Below are 22,441 nucleotides of genomic sequence, written 5' to 3' on the forward strand. Positions count from 1 at the left end.
TGGAATTCTCTTACTCCTCCTGGCTTCCTTCAAATCCCAGCTAAAATTCCACCATCTAGGAGTCTTTCCCAATTCCCTTTAATGCTAATGCCTATTGTCTCCTGACTAGTTCAATTTATCTTGTATATATCTTCTTTTACCTGGTGGTTTTCTTATCATCTCCCCATTAGACCATGATCTCCTTTTTTGCAAGGAAAGATTATGGGTTTTTTTTTTTTTTAATTTTGCTTTGGTTTCATGTTGGTGGTTTTTTGTTTGTTTGGGTTTTGTTTTTGTTTTACCTTTCTTTGTATTACCAGGGCTTAACGTAGTATATGGTACAAAGTAAATACTTAATAAATGCTTACTGAAAATTAAATAAATAAATAAATAAATAAATGTTTATTGACTTATGACCTAGAACAGAAATTTTTGTTTCTGTGCTTGATGGAAGCTGATATTTCTTAAAGTTTGGTGGGTTTAGAAATACTAAAATATTTAAAATGTTCTAAGCTTGTGGAGGTTTTGTTTGAAATAGTGAGAAGTTATAGTGACCAAGATGCAAGCTCTTATCCAGGACAAGTAGGAGAGGTGAGGTACATTTCTTGCCAATGATTGTCCTTGGCCCATTGTCCCCACTCCTTGTGCTCCTTTGCTGACCCCACTCCTAAAGATCCCCCTCCCCTCACAGGTTCAGCCATCCCCAATTCTTTTCCCCAGCTATTGAATCTTCTCTCCTACATGCCTAGGTTACTCTGTGAACCTTCAAACATGGCACCTATAAGTGTGTTATTATTCCCTTCATCTCACTGTTGTCTTTTTTGAGAGGGTTTAGATCAAGGCAATCCTGGGACAAGTCACTATCCAGCTATTTTTAAAAATACTTAATGTTCTACAGACTAACACACAGCTGAATAAAATAATTGCTTTTTGTAGTTGAATAAGAGTGTTAGGGTGTAAGCTTGTCTCCTCTTGGCTCACTGGAAGCCTTCCTGCTTGTCACAACTCCAGTAGCTGAGAAGGCAACAGGAATGGTAGGTAGACCCTGGCAGACTTCCCTTTGGTGCCCGTTACCAGAGATGATTACAAAGCAGCTGAAAGGAGTCCCCAGCATGAGCGTGGGAGTACCAAGTGTCTTCAATGGAAATGTGAATAACAGCACTGGGTGCTTTGCTGAATGGTTTGCCTTGTCAGCCTCTTTAAAGACATAGAGGAGGTCATGGAAATTGACTTCTCTGAAAGCAGAACAAGCAATGAATTGGGGATTCTTTTTATTCCACGCGTCATTACTCATCACTTGGCAACTTCTTGTTACCCCTGATTCCAGGACGTTGGTGGCTTGAGAACGCTTCACAAACAGCTACCGGTGTCTGGTGGCCATTGCAATAAACAGATATATCCCTCTCATGGAAATTCTGGCTGTATTTCTACCTTCGCAGCATTTCTTATATAGGTCTCCGCTCTGCTGACACAGCCGCCTCCCTAGTTCAGGTTCTCATCACCTCTGGCCTAGGTTATTTCATTAGCTTTCTAACTGGTCTTCCAGCCTCAACTTTCTACTCACTCCAATCCATCTTCCACTCAGCTGCCAAAGAATTTTCTCAATCATATATGTGAGCGACTCTCTCTCACACACACACACTCAGTAAACTCCAGTGGCTTCCTAAAATCTTCAAGGTCAAATATAAATTCTTCTGTTTGGCATCTAAGGGACCACAACCTGGCTCCTTACAACCTTTCCTGTTTTCCTGTACTTTATACCTAGGTAGTGAAGTGGATAGAACACTGGCTCTGGAATCAGGAGGATCTGAATTCAAAACTAGCCTCAGATATTTATTAGCTGTGTGACCTTGGGCAAGTCACTTAACCCTGTTGGTCTCAGTTTCCTCATCTATAAAATGAGCTGGGGAAGGAAATGGCAAGCCACTCCAGTATCTTTGCCAAGAAAACCCCAAATCAGGTCATGAAGAGTTGAACATAACTAACAGGACCCAGCAACACAATCCGACTCTACTGCCTACTTGCTCCTCAGACTCAACATTCTGTTACCTACTTCTTTGCTTTTGACTGCCTGTCTCCCATGCATAGGATGAACTCCCTCTTACCTCCACTTCTTTTGTTTTTTAATAAGTTTTTATTAATATATTTTGTTTTTTAATCACCTAAACACCCCCTTTGGTTCTCCTCCCCATCCCTTTTGACATAGAATTTTTTTAAGAAAAAGAATGTTAAAAAATCAGCAAAAACTGATCAAGACATTTTTTTAAAAAACCTGATACTATATGTGTGACCCTGGTTTCCAGCCAAGGAACGTTTTTCATGGGATTCTCTTAATTGGTGGAGAGAATGCTGACTCAACACTTTGTGTCTGCATGACGGGTGGAGTTGGCCCAAAAGCTTTGAGGGAGATATTCTTTACCCCTTGAGAGAATCCCAGCCTTTCTTTCCTGTCTTATTCAAGCCTCAGCTGAAGTCTCACCTTCTTCCAGGAGCCGTTCCCAATCCTTCTTTATTCTAGTACCTTTCCTCTCCTGATTATTTCCCATTTATTCTGTACATAGCTTATTTATACCTAGTTGTTTGCACGTCATCTCTCCCATTAGACTGCGAGCTCTTTGAGGACAGGAACTGCCTTTTGCCTTTCTATTCAAGAATACCCCCAGCACTAGGCAGAGTGCCTAGCACACAATTAGCATGAGTGCTAATTGACTGACTTACCCTGAATTTCAGATCACTATTAACCATTAATGTTCTGTCCCTACCAGGCTAAGTATGATTCTTCTTGGCAGTGTAAAGAGAGGCAAAATAACAATTGAATAACATTACTGTCTCTTCATCACTCTTTATCACCATCCCATCCCATCTGGTTCTCTTCTTTCTTTGAAGTTAGGATGAGATTGCCACACCTCCATGCTCAATCTTTGAGTGATCAAGGAAAGAGAGAGGAAAGAAATGTCACATTAAGGGAGACAGGCAAATATTGTCCCAATTAAAAAAATAAAGGAACAGGGTAGAATTTGAACACTTGAAAAAAGCCAGTAAGCTTGATTTTAAATCCTGGCAAAATTCTAGAATGGTTTGTTACAGGAACAGCTTTTGAACACTTAGAATCGAAAGTGATGATCGCTAAGAGCCAACATGGCTTCAAGAACATGACATGCCAGGCTACATTTTTTTTCTTCCTTTTTTTTTTTTAAACATAGTTGCCAGATTAGAGAAATGCTGTAGGAATAGTATACCTCGTTTTCAACAGAGTATTTGACAGTCTTTCATGCAATCTGTGTTTATTGAGAGGTGTAATTCCCAGGAATAAGAAGGAGCTAGGCCCATTCATTCTGGACCACACCTATAGTATTGTAATGAGTTATGGGCATCACATTTTGGGAAGGACATTGATAAAATGGAGAATGTCTGCAGGAGGACCACAGAGAGTAGTAATAGGCCTGGGGTCTATGCCATATCAATCAACGAATCAAGAAGTATTCATTAAGTGCCTACTAGAAGATATGCCAGGGGGCAGCTGGGTGGCCCAGTAGATAGAGTGCTGGGCCTGGAGGCAGGAAGACTCATCTTCACAAGTTCAAAGCCTAGGTTGCTGAAAGAAACAGGAAAAAAGAACATTTGTGTGTGAAACACTTTTAAAAAATCAAATTTAGAAGGAAAACAGTCAATCAAGTAAATATCTTTGTAAGAAACCATCAAGTGTTCTGAGAAGACTAGAGAGAGACTCTAGTCTGTCTCAGAGACAAAAGCCTGGACTTAACATGGGGATGGCTACAAGGCATTGTTCTCCAACACTTTTGAAAAGTTTTAAAGGATAAAAGTGAGAAATGTAAATCACAGAACTGTCTGGGGCCTGTGACAAGATTGTTTGTTGTTTGTTTGTGGCATACCTGACAGAATTATAGATTGTTGTGTTTTCAAACCCAAGTTAGAAATGGATCACTACTCATGAATAAGCTCTGATTTGAGGCATTAGAAGTCACAGGCGACTAGATGAAGATCGAAGAGGAGAAACTAGGAGAATGAGAAGACACACCAGTCATCTGAAGAGAGATACTGACAAAGAACTGTCCCTTGTCACCATACAGAGGACAGGAGCATCACAAGGAGAGACCCCTTACTTCGGGCGTGCTCTCTGACACTATGCACATGGGTGGGAGAGTATGACCCAGGTTTATGAATGGACTGTTTAAATCATTTCTAATTTCATCTTCTATTCAGTAAATGTTACGGTTTTTCTTGGGTTTGCATTCTCACTCAGTCTATGTTCCATGTCTAATGACTGATACAACGGTGTCACTGTGATTGATTTTGTGCAAATTGAAACACATAAGTGGGGGCTCAAAAGCTAAAGTGGCAAGTAGTAGGAGTATATCCCCCCCTACATGCTAGGGTTCCCCCCCTCCAGATCCTGAGAATAGATAGTAGCTATGTGACTACTCCGTCTGGGGATACCACTCTGACCTGCCAGCATTGACAAACCGGCTCCAGGCCCTGGGGGAGAGGATTGAGGGTAAGCAGAGGCTGTTATTTGCAGGCTAAACTTATAAAGTCAGCAAGCTATTTCTTCTTCTTGTAGGCTATCAGTTACACTAGTCCCTTCAGAGTGTCCTTAGTCAAAACTCTAGAAGACGAGAGTGTGCATCCATCCTTGCAGCACCTGGCCTGTGGAGGAACTCTTCCCCTTGCCCTAGTGTTTGGTGGCTAAGCCCTGCCTTCCTACTGCTGTGAATTGCTTAATATATTCTTCTCCTGGGGAGAGTTATTGACACTCACTGGTCCAGAGTATGCATGCCTTTCCTCTTCCTGGTGTCCAGTTATTAACAACCATGGGGAGGTAATGCAGCTGAAACCACAGAGACAGAAAGAGAGTACACATAGACACTGCCCCCGGATATTGCAATGGTATTTCTGCCTCTGCCAAAGTTCCATCCAGCCTGCATCTTTAAATGATGGGGGAGCAGTCAATACTACTGTTGCCATTCTAAGCTGAAGGTCGAGAGAGGCAAAATTGTTTAGGGATTATTAAATCAATCTACTTTCCAGTCAAGGCTTTTAGGCTGAATTATCCTCTCTGAGTTTCATTTTCTTCCTCTGTGAATTGAGGGTGTTGGCCTCCACAAAAGGAAGCTGAGGCCGAGAAGGATGCTATGACTTGTCCAAAAGCACACAGCTGTTTTAGAGATAGAGCTGGCGCTAGAGCTATGGATTTCCCGACTCCTGGTCCAATACTCTTTTAAATGAATGAATAAGGGGCAGCTGGGTGACGCAGTGGACAGAGCACCGGCCCTGAAGTCAGGAGTACCTGAGATCAAATCTGCCCTCAGACCAAACATTTGACACTTACTAGCTGTGTGACCCTGGGCAAGTCACTTAACCCCAATTGCCTAAAAATAAAACAAACAAAAAATGAATGAATAAGCATGACTAGCACTATTTGTTGTTGTTCAGGAAGGTCCTATTCTTCATGACCCCCTTTGGGGTTTTCTTGGCAAAGATGCTGGAAGGATTTGCCAATTCTTTCTCTAGTTCATTTTACAGATGAGGAAACTAAAGCAAATAGGGTGAAGTGACTTGCTTAGGGTCACACAGTACCTGAAGCTAAATTTGAACTCATGAAGATGGGTATTCCTGATTCCAAGTTCTATCCACTTGGCCACTTAGCTGCCCAACACGAGCTAAGTACTGTGCTAAGTGCTGGGGATAGAAATTAAAAGCCAAGACAATTGCTGCCCTCAAGGATCTTATATTCTAATAGAGGAAAACAATATACCTAGGGGAGTTGGGGGGTGGGGAGCACTTTTGTCCAGAATTTTACAAGGACACTATGAGATTTTAAACACACACACACACACACACACACACACACACACACACACACACACACACACACTTCATAAAATGACATTACAAATGACCAGGGAAGACTGGGTATAAGAAAATAAATTTGGCAAAAATTAAAATTAGTAAAAAACATTAAATAGAGGGTGATTTAAACCCATATCTGTCTTGACTTCAAGTCCAATGCTTCACTGTCACCTAAGTATTCTTCACTGATAATAGGAACATGCGAATAAAGACTTTCAGAGCTGTAGGCTCAGAAATATTCTTTTATTGACTAGCATGACTAGTTCTCACCAGCAGCTAACCCCTCTAATCAAATTGATAAATCAACAAGCATTTATTAAGCAACTACTATATTCCAGGACTATTATTAAACACCTACTATATTCCAGGCACAATGCTAAGCACTGGGGACACTGAGAGCAGTCCCTGCACTCAAGGAGCTCACAGTCTAATGGGGGAGACAACACGCAAAGCAACTATATGAGAAAGATACATAAGAGATAAATTGGAAATAATCTTGGAAGGCATTAAGATTAAGGAGAATGAGGACGGGCATCTTGTAGAAGGTGGGACTTTAGCTTATTCTTAGAGGTGAGAAGTGAGAAATTTCCAGGCCTGGGATAGTGCCAGGGGAAACTGAGGGAAAATGGCCAGAGTTGGGAGCTAGAGTGTCTTATGCAAGGAGGCCAATGTGGCTGGATCATAGACAATGATAATACAAAAGTTTTATTTGTGAAGGTCCAAAATGAGTCTGAGATCCAGAAAGACCATCCAATCAGGGAAGAGAGAGGTGATCACGAGAGACACAATGAGCGGCGGGTCACTAGGAAATTGGAGCATGTGTCAGGCATCCCACTTTCGTTGTTTAAGTAGATCAGAGTGGGACCAGCATTATGGCTGATTTGATTGCCACAAAACTTCTTATATATATACCTGAGGCCTGGACTGGTTCTGGAATAATAAGAAGACTACAACTATCACCTCCTTCATTCAGATATGATGGATAAATAGAATTTACACAGTCAAAGTTCAAATTAGCTTTACTGGTAGCCACGTTATACCAATGACTCACACTAATTTTCAGTCCATTAAAATTCCTAGGTATTTTTCATAAACAATTGAATAACCTTCATCCCCCATCCTGTACTCATTAAGTTGATGTTTTGAACTCAAGTATTACATTTGCAAATAAGCAATCACCATTAAATTAATGGCACAGTGGATAGTGTCCTGGCCTGGAGCCAGAAAAAGGAGTCTTCTTGAGTTCAACTCTGTCCTCAGATGCTCACTAGCTCTGTGAGCCTGGACAAGTCATTTAACCCTGTTTGCCTCAGTTTCCTCATCTATAAAATGGAAAATGGAAAAGGAAATGGCAAACCACTCCAGTATCTCTGCCAAGAAAACCCCAAATGGGGTCACAAAGTCTCACATGACTGAAAAATGACAGCAGTAACTAACTAATCAATATTAATGCTGAAAAGTCTGAACCCAGAGTGGAAATTAAGGAGGTGGGGAGTTAGGCAGGCAATTATAGAAACTTCCTCACTCCCATAACTTTGCAGTCAGGCTGACAAGTCTCAACAAATTACGAAAATTTTTCAAAGTGTGGCTGACTTCATTTGAATGGTGCTTCATTGCCAGAGCGATTCTGTATTTTTTAGAGTTTTTTTTTTTCTTTCAGTGCCACAATCAACATGGTAAGGCTTGGAATATGACCAGCTGTTCTCAATTGGCAGATTGGAACCTGTGGACTACAGGATGAGAAGACTGGCGTCAACAATGGCCACCCACATTGACCAAGTGCTTATTTTGGACTAATACTGCACCACGTTAGGCAGGGGAGGGAGGGGAGATTGTAAATTTAGACCAATTATGGACCTTACTTCCACAGGTCCTTTTAGTCTACTGAGGTGGGTGAGGTTTGGAGAGGATCAAAAATGCTTGGGTGGGGTTAACCCTTTGCAAAGGAAACTCCAACAGGGCATTTGAAACCGACAGATGTGATGTATTAAAGTTTTTATTTCATATGAACAATGCTTGTTCACTTTGAATCCTTACAATAAACATTTAGATTTATTAGGCTGGGCAATGGGGGCAAATGCAAACATAGATAATAATTCTCTGTCCCTGAAAAGTTACAATTTAGCCTGAAAGACCAGAAAGTTTAACAGTATGAAATAGTGAATCAATTAATCATCAAGCATTTATTAAGCACCAACAATATACTAAAGGCACGTAGATAGGAAGAGAGAGAGACTGCGGCACGCTGATGGGTTACAGCAGACTTCTTGAAGAAGGTGGGGTGTGATCTGGGTCTCAGGGCAGGATTCTTCTCCATTGCCCAGATGCAGGAAAGGGAGAGGAGGTAGGGCCTTCTTGTATCCAGCTCAGTAGAAGCTTGGCTTAATGTTGTTATCCCGTTGGTTCCCGTCTTTGCATTCCAAACGAATAAATGGGGGGAGTTAACTTTTTTTTAATGATCGACTCCAGATGTTCAAACTGAAGACTCATATGAAGTGGGCAAAGCATTCAACACACACCAGGGCTCTTACAGGAAGCTTTAAGTGTGCAGAGAGCTTGTGGTTTAGACCTCAGTGTTTCCTGGCAAGGCTGAACATGTCTGAGAAACCCAGGGAGGGATGAGGCCACAAATATCACACTGCTGTTTCAAAGAACCTACTTCATTGTCTCTACTTTAGAACTTTAACTGACAATTCTCGCTCTTTCCTGTTTCTTCTCTCCTCCCTGATCCAGGGTACCTGAATATTAAGTCCCACATGGGAGTGAGCATAGGCATGCAGAGGGCATTGGCTAGCCCCAAGCTCTCTGCATGCCTATGGGGTGACCTTTTGATAACAACCATCAAGGCTATTTAATGGAACCAAATTCTTTCTCATCCCTGCTACTGTGCATGCCTTCCGATCAGCTTCTTGCTGACCTCCAATCCAAAACGAATGTGGGTTGGTTCACAAGACAATGTGAAATGGTACAATGGAAAAACTATTGCATTTGGAATCACTAGACCTAGGTTTGATTCCCCGGTGTGCTGGTTACTCCCTGTGAGACCCTAGGCAAATCGACCTGTCTGGGGCTTGGTTTCCTCACCTGTAAAATGAGCCAGTTGGACCAGATAGCCTTTAAGATCCATAATAGCTCCAAAGCTCTGATCCCTTTCAGTTCTGTGCTTTCTTCCAATGCGACTTTGGACAAGTAATTACATCTCTCCAGGCCCCGGTTTCCTCATCGGTAAAAGGAGGGGGCTTGGATTTCAGAGCCTCCAAATTCAGCTCTTCATCTATGGTCCTGTGAACTATGATTTTCCACTTCCTAGAATATTTGCTCAGGACAGCCATTAGAGGAGTGGGCAATAAGAGTCATCGAGAAGGATTATGGGCAGCTCTGAACAGCACTGGGGAACCAAGTTCAAACCCTAAACTGTGCTCCTCCCAGTTTGCTATGGTTTATCCATCTAGCCAAGCTGGGGAGCCGACACACCCTTTCCAGTTTCATGCCACGGGACTTGGATGTGTGTGTGTGTGTGTGTGTGTGTGTGTGTGTGTGTGTATGTGTGATAGGGGATTTTATAGACCTGGGTTGACCAGACTTTAGGACCCAAGTTTGATTCTTCTTCTGTATTGTAAACCTGTCCAACTCAGTATTATATTCTAACATAGTTAACTTTGGGCTCTGTCTGACAAGGAGCAGACTGAGATGGTCACAGCAATGATTTCTCCCTCCCTTACAAAAGAGTAGATACGAACAAACACTTCAAGACAAGGCTTTTCTCATTTAGTTACACATGGTCACAACATCTGCATGGCCCAGCAAAGCTTTTTTTTTTTAAACAGTATCCATTATTCCCTACCTTCCTTCAAGGCTCAGTTTCTGTACTCTCACAGGAAGTGTTTCTGATACCCTTAGCTCAAGAATTTGTAACTTAGGGTCTATGAAGTGTTTTTTAATGTTAATAGCCATTTCAGTATCATTGGTCCCTTTTGTATTCCTTTTTGTTTTATCTTATTCATTTAAAAGCATCACTCTGAGAGGGGTCCATAGGCTTCACCAGCCTGCCAAGAGTCCATGACACAGAAAAGGCAAAGAACTCCAGCCCTGGTTGTTGGTATCCTCTTCCTTCTCCTCAAATGACCATGTGCTTACTCATCTATGTGTTGAATGAACTCAGAAGGATCTAAGTTCTTTAAGGGAAAAGACTATTTTTTAGTTTATTTTTATTACCCTAGTACCTAGCAAAGTGTCTTACTTGCTGGATTGAACAAGAAAACATCAAAGAATTCTCTTGTCAAGGGCAAGAATTGTTGCTTCATCATCTGGGGTCCCTTCTACCTCCAGTTCATCCCCTTAATGGTTGCACCCTTAGCTGCTTTTTCCTCTTTGACAATGGAGGAGTCCTGCCATGAGGCCACATTATCCTGGGCCAGGTCAACAAGTCCTCAGTCACTTTGATTTCCACCATTTGATATTTTTTCCCTCCCTCTTACAAAAGGGTAGATAAGCCCCCACACATTGTCCCTGACCAGTGATACTTAGGAAAAGTAGTAGCCCAACAGTAGAAAACACTCATAAGAATTTGTACCACGAATAGGGAAAACTCTGCAGTTTTGTTTGATTGAAAGGATTTTTTTTTACATCTGTTCCCAAAGTGGAGCAAAGAGAAACTTCCCCCAGGAGAAATCATTCTCATTTTTCCTTTTCCTGGTGTGGAGGCTTTTGCTGATTTCGAGGCCTGGGCAAGGGAGGGCCAGTTTGCTTCTGGACTTTTGGAGAAGGCCTTTTCTGCTGCTGCTGAGGACGATGTCCAGGTACTGGGGGACAGCGACCAGGTACCTGGAGATGCTGACCAGGGGCCTGGGGACGATGACCACCTGGTTGCTGTGGATGGCGACCACCAGCTAGTTGTGGATGGTGACCTGGACTCTGATGAAGCTTTCGACCTCTCTCTTCCTTTACTCTGGAGATTTTAATCTCCAGATTCTGATCTGTAACTGCAAAAACAAAATGCACATTTAGCTTTTAAAGAAGTGGTCTAAATGTAATATAGAACCCTGAGGGATGCAAGCTTCCTCACAACTTTGTTGTTCTTGAGCCATTTTTCAGTCATATCTGACTCTTTGTGACCCCATTTTGGATCTTCTTGACAAGAATACTGGAATGGTTTGCATCGTTATAATGCTATTTCTAGGGACTATGCCATCAGACTACCTAGAGCAAGGATTTTTAGCCTAGAATCATATTTTGATGACTGTATTTTCATGTAATTATTTTTCTTTGTAATCTTATGTATTTTATTTTGTGTATTTAAAAACATTATTCTGAGAAGGGGTTCATGGCTTTATGAGAATGCCAAAGGGGTGAATAATACACACAAAAAGTTAAGAACCCCTGACCTAGAATGAAATAGGACTGTGAGATTTAAGAGCTGGAGGAAGCCTTCAAGGTAAGCTAATCCACTTTTTCATTATATAGCTGAGGAAACTGAGGAACAGAGAAGAATAAAGTACAAAGAGATTCCAAGACAAATTGGACTTTTTAGGCAATTGGGGTTAAATGACTTGCCCAGGGTCACACAGCTAGTAAGTGCCAAGTGTCTGGTCTGAGGCCGCATTTGAACTCATGGCCTCCTGACTCCAGGGCCGGTGCTCTATTCACTGTGCCACCTAGCTGCCCCGTGAATTGGACTTTTGCCAAACTACACAGCATTCCAGCTTGGAGCGTATCTGCTAAGTGTATTCTTGATTGGTTCATAAGGTTTTACTCTTTACTCAGTCTTCAGAAGGTCACAAGTAGTTCAAGTTCTGAGGCCCAAAGTCAAGAGACCCTCCCTCTGTCCCTCTCTTCCTTGGAGTCAGAGGACTCCTTGGCTACTAGTAATGTGCTTTGCTGTATGATTTCAGAAATAACAAGTGAAATCCATGATAGAGGTCTGGTGACAGTCGCAGCACGCTACTACTGTCCCCATCTTGTCTTCTTCCCCCTTAGAGATTTATCATCCCCAGAGCCTGCACTAGATGGTGGTGTCCCCAAGAGTCTGTCTCATCAGCTTCTATGAATTTGATTATCTTCTCTATAAAGATTCGCAGATCTTTATATCCAGCCCTCTCTGCTTTATATCCACCCGATTAACCAATCACCTCTTGCACATTAGAGCTGGATGACTGGTAGACATCTCAAACTCAACATATACAAAACAGAACAGAACTCATTCATCTTGCCCCACCAAGATCCTCCTGTCTCCCACACTTCCCTATTACCGTAAATGGCATTGCCATCCTCTCAGTCACCCAGGCCCAGAACCTCAGTATCATCCTTGATTACTCATTCACACTCGCCCCACATATTCAGTCTGTTGCCACCTCCTATCATTTCTACATTCGATACATCACTCCTACATGTCCATGTCTCAAGTCACATAGTAAGCACTGATGGGGGGGGCATCACCTCCTAGGGCCCACTGGTTGGTCTCCCTGACTCAAGTCTCTCCCGATTTTAATACATCCTCCACTCAGCTGTCAAAGTGATCTTTTTAAAGTCCAGGTTTGACCTTGTTACCACCCCACCAATTCAATAAACTCCAGTTTCTCTATATTACCTTCGGGGTCAAATACAGTACAAGTCAGGTACAGTAGATAGAACACTGGCCCTGGAGTGAAGAGGATCTTAGTTCAAATTTAGCCTCAGACACTTACTAGCTGTGTGACCCTGGGCAAATCACTTAACACTGCCTCAGTTTCCTCATCTGTAAAATAGACTGGAGAAGAAAATGGCAAACCACTCCAGTATTCTTGTCAAAAAGATCTGAAATGGGGTCACAAAGAGTCAGATATGGCTGAAAAATGACTGAATAACAGCAAAATTGTGAAGAGGCGTTCTTCTGACATCAAGCTTAAATCAGCCTTACTGAAATTTCCACCCACTGCACCTGGTTCCTCCCTTTTAGAAGAAATTGCATGATAGATCCTCAGATCTTTGAACCCAATAATCATATCTCCTCTGAACGTTCATTTCAGAAGGCTGGGCACCTCCAAGTGCTTCAAGCGATTCTCACGTTGGGTAGATTTGAGACTTGCACCATCCTCGTCCTTTTCTCTAAGTACTGTAGCTTATCAATGTCCTTCCTAAATTGTACCACCCATAACTAGACACAATATTCTAGGTATGGTCACATCCAGTCAGGGTACGAGGGAGCCATCGCCACCTAGTTCCTAGAAGCTCTGACACTATCTATGCAGCCCCAGATTGCATTAAGTTTTTTGGTAGCCACATCACAGTCCTGACTCATATTGAACCTGCAGTCCATAAACCCCCCTGATATTTTTTTCAGATATACTGCTGTCTAATCATCCCTCCCCCACATTATACATGCGAGGCTGACTTTTTGTAAAGTGCCTTAATTAACATTTACTCTGATGAATTTCATCTTGTTTAGATTCAGTCCAGCACTGTAGCCTCCCAAGGTCTTTAGGAATGCCGGATCCATCATCCAGTACGTCAACCATTCTTTCCAGCCTTTGTGTCATCTGAAAATCTGACAATCTTGCCATTGAGGCCTTTATCCAAGTCATTAACAGAATTGTAAGCAGCACAGGGTCAAGTGCAGACCCCTTTGGCACTCACATGGAGACTTCCTGCCAAGTTGTTAGCAACTACTCTTTGTTCCTGGCCTTTCTGTGAATTGGAATCCATCTGATGGCATCATTGCCTGGTCCCCATCTTTCCCACAAAATAGCATGAGATCAAATGCTTTGCTAAAATCTAGGTAAGCTATGGGCAGCTAGGTGGCACTTACTAGCTGTGTGACCCTAGTGACTTAACCCTGTTTACCTCAGTTTCCTCATCTGTCAAATGAGCTGAAGAAGGAAATAGCCAACTACTCCAGTATCTTTGCCAAGAAAACCTCAAATAGGGTCACGAAGAGCCGGGCATGACTGAAAATGACTGAATGATACACAGGTAAACTGTACCTATGGAATCCCTTGGAATACCAATTAATAACCATAAAAAAGGCATTAAATTTTATCAGGCATAATCTATTCTTGATAAAGTCACTTACAGTGGTGCTTCATAATCATCCTTTCAAGATATGTTCAGAGGGGCAGCTAGGTGGCGCAGTGGATAGAGCACTGGCCCTGGATTCAGGAGGACCTGAGTTCATGTCCGAACTCAGACACATAACACTTACTAGCTGTGTGACCCTGGGTAAGTCACTTAACCCCATTGCCTAAAACCCTCCTCCCAAAAAAAAGATATGTTCTGACACCAATTTAAAAAGGAGTTCCTACCATACTTAAAAGACAAATGCCATCACTTTTTTCCTAGTTCAAATTAACTCAATTCCTTCATCCTCCTCTTAGAAATTTAACTTTCTATCCTATTATTCATTTCTTTGATTTTCCCTGAATCCAATAGAATTGTAGAGGTAGACTGTGGCAAGACTGCTGGACATGAGGGTCAGAGTTCAAATCCTGACTCAGACACTGACTAGCTGGGTGACCTCAGTTTCTTCATTTGTAAAATAAGAATAATAATATTTGCAGTCCCTAACTCAAGAGTTTTTGGGAGGAAGGGCTTTGTAAATTTTAAAGTAGTGTAGAAATGTGAGTTATCTTCTTTTTTCCCCTTTAGCCATATTAAGAAATGGAGCTAACACAATTAACTTTTTATTATCCAGGGACTGATAATCCATTTTGTATACTGCTCTTTGCTCCCTCCTCCCCATTTCTGCTCCATACATATTAAGATACTCATCACAGTAAGTAAAACGTGTAAAAATATTCTGCCCACAGCTACTCAGCTCTTGGTGGAAATTAACCACAAAATTTTGTTTGCCCCAAAGACACTGAGCCCTAGACCACATATTGAACACTAGTTTTGCTCTGGTAGCCACTGGGAAGTTCTTTAGAGATTGGATCCAGTCTGAGCAAACCTGAGAAACCTGCCTATATAGTTAGGTGGCACAGTGGTTACAGCTTTGAACCTGGAATCAAGAAGACCTGAATTGAAACCTGGCTTCAGAAACTTACTAGCTGTATATCCCCAAATAAATCACAAAACCTCTGCTGTCTCAGTTTCCTCATTTGTAAATGGAGTTATTAGCAGTACTTATCTCCCACGGTTGTCGTGAGGCTAAAATAAAATAATAATAATAGTAATAAAATGTTCTACAAACATTAAAGCTATATACAAATGCTAGCTGTTATTAAAGTGAGTAGATCTCCTTTCTTTAGATCTGACCAGGTAGAGCAGTGGATAGAGTGCCAGACTTGGAGTCAGGAAGACTCATTTTTGTCACTTCAAATCTGGCTTAAGATACTTCCTAGCTGTGAGATCCTGAGCAAGTTACTTAATCCTGTTTGCCTTAGTGTCCTCATCTGTAAAATGAGCTGGAGAAGTAAATATGGTGCAAATCACTCCAGGATTTTTACCAAGAAAACCCCAAATGGGGGTCACAGAGTCAGACACAACTGAAATGACCAAACTGGGTCTGACTGAACCAAGCTTAAAGATCCAAAGATATTTACAGGATTATGAAGTATGGAGAGTAAGAGGTAGAAAAGACCTGAGCGGCTCCCTAGCTCGTCTGTACCTAAAGGTTCTACAACAATTTCTTTGACCTTTGTTTGAAGATACCACAAATACTTCCTGAGGCAGCCCATGCCACTTTAACTATTCTAATTAACAGGAAGTTTTGTCTTACCTTAATAGAAGACACAACTTCCTGCAACTACCACCCACTGCTGATCCTATACTGACTTCTGGGGCTAAAAAAAAAAAAATCTAGTCCCTTCTCAACATGGTAGCAATTCATATACCTGAAGACAAATATCATTCCCCTATCTGTGTCTTCTCTAGACATTCCTTGGTTCCCTTAATGGTTCCTTTTATGACATGCACTCCAATCTGGGGGGCAGCTAGATGGCACAGTGGATAGAGCTCAGGCCTTGGAGTCAGCAGGACCTGAGTTCAAATCTGACCTCAAACACTTGACACTTACTAGCTGTGTGACCCTGGGCAAGTCACTTAACCCCATTGCCTAGCCAAAAAAAAAAATGGATTCCAATCCACATCATCATTTTGGTTGCCTTCTTTAGGTTCTCTCCTGACTGTCAATATCCTTACTAAAATACGGTGGTAATGATGGTGATGATGATAATGGATAATATTTATATTGCGCTTATTATGGACCAGGCACTGTGCTAAGTGCTTTATAAATATCCTCATTTAATCCTCACAGGGATCAAATGTTAGGTATTACTATCCCCATTTAACAGATGAGTAAACTGAGGCCAGAAGAAGTTAAGTGACTTTCCCAGGGTTACACAGTCAGTAAATATCTGAGGCTGGATTTGAACTCAGGTCTTCCTGATGCCAGGCCTGGTACTCTATCTACTGTGTCACCAGCTGCCTTTCAAATTCAAACTGAACGTAACATGTCAAACATGGTCTTACCAAGACAGAGTACAGAGGGACTCTCACTTCCTTCCTTCTGAACACCATGCCTCTCAACACAGCCCTAATATAGGGGAGAGAAAACATATGTATATATATATATATATACACATATATATATATATATATATACACATATATACACACACACACATATATATATGTGTGTATATATATGCTATATATATGTATGTATATGTATATATTTGTATATGTATGTATATGTATATGTGTGTGTATGTATATATGCACATATATGTATATATGTGTGTATATATATACACCAAGGCTAGAGATCATTGAAAATAGCAGCTAAAACATAAAAAGAAAGGCATGGGAGGTTCCCAGTAATGAATAGGAATTTAAATCCAAAAAAGAGGCTAAAAATAAAATTCAAGGCCTTACACATCTATCTACAAATGCACATGTTAGTAATAAGCAGAGTAAACTAGAAAGCCTACATAAGGAAGCAATGTAATTATAGGTGTCACTGAGACTTAGTAGAATGACACTTATGGCTGAAATATGGGTCTAAAAAGATATACTTTATCCACAAAAAGTGATGATGATATTCAGTCATTTTTCAGTCATGTCCAACTCTCTGTGACCCCATTTGGGATTTACTTGGCAAAGAAACTAGAGTAGTTTGCCATTTCCTTCTCCAGCTCATTTTACACATGAGGAACTGAGGCAAACATGGTTAAGTGACTAGCCCAGGGTCATACAGCTAGGAAGGCTCTGAGGCCAGATTTGAAGTCACAAAGATAAGTCATCCTATCTCCAGGCCCAGTGCTTTATTCATTGTGCCACTTAGCCTGCCCTGTCCACAAAACAAAACAAAACAAAACAAAACAAAACAAAAGGGGATAGATAAAATAAGAAGCAGAATAGCATTGTCTATTAAGAAGGTATATTTGTATGAAGATATCCACGGATTACAGTGGGGAGGCCTGGTAGGGAATATTTAGTCGAAAGTCAAGAGAGGGATATCCTGGAGAAATATCCTGAGAAGGCAACCACCCTTCCAGTAAAATGAAAGCTCTTTTAAGTAAGAAACTGTCTTACTTGATTTGTATTCTTACTTCATTTTTATTCTCATAGCACACAGTAAGTGCTTAATGAATGTTTGTCACTTTCTCTTGAATTCATCTCCCAAAATGTCAGCTACCAGATTTAGGATTCAAGGTAAGAGTGGGTAAACATTCCTAAAACTATAGATCTCACAAACCCCCACCAGTGTGCTCCCCATTAGCAGTCAGCCAATAGACACAACTAGCTCCTAGCAAAGGCATTTACTAAGAGGACATAGTAAGAACAATAAATACAAAAAATTCTGTGATAGACCTAGGGCAAGTTCTCCCTCACGTACACATTGGGATTCTGGGACAAGTGGGGGGAAACTTAGAATATGATGTTAATGAAACATGAAGGCAACAAATGTGGCCAAGGCAAGGCACAATTGTGGTACTGCAGGGGCCCAATATAGTTTCTCTCTTCTTAGAATCTTCATACAGCTCTACCCCAGATACAGTATCTTTACTGGGCAAAGGTTGCATAATCAAGATGCTGCGGCCTTCTCCTCTACCATATACTCCAGAACTCTTTACTTATTGCCAAGAAAAGTTTTCTGAATCCACAGCCCTTTTCTGTTGCTAGAGGTCCTGCTCCTGAAAGTTATTTCTTCCTTCAAGTTACTAACTCTGTGTCTGGAGTGTATATCCTACACCTTGAAGCAGTGTCTCCTACTGATTGAGTAGCTCCCCTTCAAGCTATATGGCTGGTGGAGAAATCATCTCTTCCTCCCACCCACCCATGATGGTCTCTTCCACAGGTAACTCTGGACAGATGTGTATCCTCCTAGGATTTCTGAATTAATCCAGTGTTTATTCATTTAAAGTCCTGCAAAGCCAAACCATATGGGATTACTCCATTTAATTCCATTATAGAAAAGTGTTCACATTTCACAAAGGGATCACTAGATGTTAACACCTTCTTAACATACTAACACCTCATTACCTCTGTCATATTTGTCTTCTGAGACTACATTAACTATGACTATTAACTACAACTATTAACTATAATTACATTAACTATCTTCCTTCCCTTACAAATTCCTGTTGATTGATTTATGTCATGGACTGATCACAAGTTACCAGAAAATCTTCTTCCAATGATTCTTAAAGGATGGATGACCTCTTTTCTCAAGTTACCTTTGAAGCTATGTTATGATCTTTGGAATCAAATAAATAAACATTTATTCAGTACTTACTGAGATGTCAGGCGGGGCAGCTAGGTGGAAGAGTGGATAAAGCCTAGGTCAAGAAAACCCCAAACTGGGTCATGAAGAGGCAGACACTGACTGAAATAACCAAGCAACAATGTGTCAGGACCTCTACTGAGTGCTGAGGACAAAAATACAATCAAAAACAAACAATCCCTGCCCTCAAAGAACTTACATTCTAATGGACAATTGGATTTTTTTTTTGATGAGGCAGTTGGGGTTAAGTGACTTGCCCAGGGTCACCCAGCTAGTGAGAGTAATGTGTCTGAGGCCAGATCTGAACTCAGGTCCTCCTGACTCCAGGGCTGGTGCTCTATCCACTGCACCACCTAGCTGCCCCATAGCACAATTGGATTTTTTCTGGAACTTACATTCTAATGAAGAAAGGATAACTTTAAAAAGAGCTAAATATTGGGGGAGAGGAAGGTGTCCACATGGGGACATGGCAGAGAAAGAAGTTTGGAGAACCAGAGCGCAGAGAGAAGAGGAGGAGTGAACATGGCTGACCTAGTCACTTTTCTTAAAATTGAGGTTCTGGGAGGAGCAGAGCACTCAGAGGAAGGCATTCAGGGGTGGAATGATGTTCCAGGGCAAGAAGCTGCTTCGTCCTCACAGTATCCAATTCCTCATTGTCTAGGAAGAGTCTTATGCCTCACACCCTTGACCTAGCAATACCAATACTAGGTCTGTATCACAGAAGTGATAAAAACGAAAAGGAAAAAGACCTATGTGTACAAAAATATTTATAGCAGCTCTTTTCTAGTGACAAAGAATTGGAAATTGAGGATATGCCTGTCAACTGGGAAATGGCTGAACAAATCTTGGTATGTGACTATGATGAAATACTATTGTGCTATAAGGAATGATGAGCAGGATGCTCTCAAAAAGACCTGGAAAGACTTGCATGGGCTGATGCAAAGTGAAATGTACAGAGTGCAAAGTAACAGCAATATTATAAGATGATCAGCTGTGGATGACTTAGCTCTTCTCAGCAATATAATAATCCAAGACAGCCCTGAAGGACTTATGATAAAAAATGCTATCCATCTCCAGAGAAAGAACTGATGGTGTCTGAATATAAATTGAAACATACTTTTTTTACTTTATTTTTCTTGAGGTTTTTTTTGGGGGAGTGTGGTCTATGTTTTACTTAACAACATGACTAAGGGGTTGGGGAGGGAAGGAAGGGAGAGAATTTGAAACTCAAAGTTTTAAAAGTGAATGTTAAAAATTGTTTTTACATGTCACTGGGGAAAAATAAAATACTAAATAATTTTTCAAAAAAAAAAGAGTCAGGGCAGCTAGGTGGTGTAATGGATAGAGCACTGACCCTGGAGTCAGGAGGACCTGAGTTTTCTATCTCCTAATCTCCTGATTTGGTTCAGATTTTCCGTCCATCTCCAGATTCCTTTTCTTTTTTTATTTTTGCCTCTATAAGCTGCTTTGGAGTTAGTGAACCTCGATTCAAATTCTGGCTCTGGTCGCTCCTACCTTTATCATCTTTGTCAAGTCCTTTAACCTCACCAAATCTCAGATCCTTAACCTATAAGGTTAAGACTAGATCACCTCTCACGCCCCTTCCAACTCTTAAGTTCTATGACTTTGTGATCCCTAATAACCTTGAGAATGGAGAGATTCTTCTCTTTAGCTTTCTCTTTTTTTCAAAAAAGAAAAAGGTTTTAGTGATGTTCTTTTTTTAGTGTCACTATGACTTCTCAATGATTCCTTTACCCCAGTAGAAGTCATCCTTCTAGCAAAGTACAGTTAAGCAAAACAAATAGACAAATCAGCCACATCCTGCAATGTATGCCTCCTCGCACACCTGGAGTCCACCACCTCTCTCTGGAGTCATGATTGGTCAATTAATCAAAGCTCTGTTTTCTTTCAATTTTGTTTTGTTTTCCTTGCATTATTTTGGTTATCCTATGAATTGGTATCCTGGCTTCTTTCCCCTTTTCTTAAACATTGTTATTCAGTCATATCTGACTCTTCATGACCCCATCTCTTTTCTTGGCAGAGATACTGGAGTGGTTTGCCATTTCCTTTTCCAGCTCATCTTACGGACGAGGAAACTGAGGCAAATAGGGTTAAGTGATTTGCCCAGGGTCACACAACTAGTAAATGTCTGAGGCCAGATTTGGAGTTATGCAGATGAGTCTTCCTGACTTCAGGTCTTGCGCTTTAACCACTGCACCACTTAGCTGCTGGTAGATGCCATTATTATCCTCCTTTTATAAATGAGGAAACTGAGGCAAGCAAGAGTTAAGGGAGTTAGCTCAGAGATACACAGCCGATCAGTTTCTGAAGCTGTATTTGAACTTAGTTCTTTCCAGTTCCCAGTCCAGTGCTCTGTGCATTGTACCACCCCACTTGCCTTCTATTCTTTGTGGAAGTGAAATTGTTAGTTCTCAGTCCTCCGTGTTCTTGTTCACGCTCTCGTGGCAAATTGCTGGGATGAACTAACTGCATTTCAGTGATAGTTTATTCAACTACCTGAATGCAAATTAGTAACTCCCTGCCAATGAATCGTGAGAAACTGAACCCAGGTGGTGTGTGAGGGACTTTCTCGCTGAATCCCGTGACCAGCCACTCCCTCCCTCTTCCTACCTTTTCTATCCTCTCCCAATGACAGGAGAAGAGAAGCCTCCTCCCATTTTTCTGCTCCTTTGCTGCTCATCATATTTTCTCTCCTCGAGAAGCAGGTCACTCTTGGAAGATACCTGGAAGTAGAGTCTGAACCAAGACCCTAAGAGGGAATCAGTAAACATTGATTTATTTTTTCCCCCTGGTTCAGAAGAGCCTCCACTCCAGGCAGTGACAGAATATTGTCACCTGGCCGCTATGGAGGTACTCGAGTGAATGATCCGTGACCCAGCCACACCTCCTCTCATACTCTGGGATTCTTGTCCTCACATCCTTTCTTAAACCCTACATGCATATATAACCACTATACTAAAAGCCCTCCTCTGAGGCAGCTGAGGTGGGGTAGTGGAAGACAGTGCCCAATGTGGAGTCTCGAAGATCGGGATTGGAAATCCTACCTCAGACACTTGTTGTCTGTGTGACCCTAACGTTATGGGTCAGGAGCCGATGATGCAAACTCAGAGAGACTTGAAGTACACCATCCCCTCCCCCCACCTCACCCACTTTAATCCCAGACGCTGAGATGAGCATCCTGGGAGGCTTCCATTAGCTCCTCACCACGTCTCCCCCACCCCAGGGTTGCCGAGAGTAGGAAGCTGTGGGACGAGCCCGGGACGGTCTGAGTTAACTCTGCCACCAGGTGGAGTGACCTAAAACACAGTTGTTGTCCCTTTGGGCAAGGCGTGTATAAGGACTACTTTACAGAGTGAAGAGTAGGCTTCTGCGACTTGGTAGAACCTCGGTGAGGGCTGCTTTTGCCTAGGTATCACCTGGCGTGTTTTTATTAAAGAAATGACTTATACGAACTTTCAAGTTCTGAGTGGTCCGCTGCACTCAATACGGACCTCCTCCCAAGATACCTAGGCAAGTCACTTAACCTTTCTCAGCCTCAGTTTCCTCATCTGTAAAATGGGGATAATCATATCATTTACCTCATAGAGTTTTTGTGAGAATAAAGTAATAGCAAATTAATTGATTAAATTAATTAAAATAATATTAAATATTAAATAATTAACAATTAAAATAATATTAATATTATATAATTTAAAATAATACATACCTATGCATACACATATATGTGGATAGATAGATAGATCTAGCTATACATAACCTTAGTACCCTTTTAAACATCGCTTAAAAGGGTACTAAGACTTTTGGGACACATTGTCTATATAAATATGTGTATACATGTGTGAGAGAGAAAAGAATGTGTGTGTCTGTGTG

The 22,441-nt window shown here is 41.4% G+C and overlaps 1 protein-coding gene across 2 annotated transcripts in view; it reads right to left on the reverse strand.

Moving 5' to 3' along the window:
* Window positions 1-7,828: 7,828 nt before the first annotated feature.
* CD2 (CD2 molecule) overlaps window positions 7,829-22,441 on the reverse strand; it is a 50,401-nt gene continuing 35,788 nt past the window's right edge. The window contains exons 5-6 of one of the 2 annotated variants that reach the window (XM_021002708.2): window positions 21,182-21,320; window positions 10,745-10,832 (exon numbers count right to left, since the gene is read on the reverse strand). In XM_021002708.2, the coding sequence (XP_020858367.1) occupies window positions 21,187-21,320 (134 nt within the window). In that variant the 3' untranslated portion in view covers window positions 10,745-10,832; window positions 21,182-21,186. Of the gene's footprint in view, window positions 10,833-21,181; window positions 21,321-22,441 lie in introns of both variants that reach the window. The other variant, XM_021002699.2, reaches the window with a different exon arrangement.

Source organism: Phascolarctos cinereus, unplaced genomic scaffold (assembly GCF_003287225.1).
Source record: "Phascolarctos cinereus isolate Bilbo 61053 unplaced genomic scaffold, phaCin_HiC Scaffold_5;HRSCAF=322, whole genome shotgun sequence".
Classification (NCBI taxonomy): Eukaryota; Metazoa; Chordata; class Mammalia; order Diprotodontia; family Phascolarctidae; genus Phascolarctos; species Phascolarctos cinereus.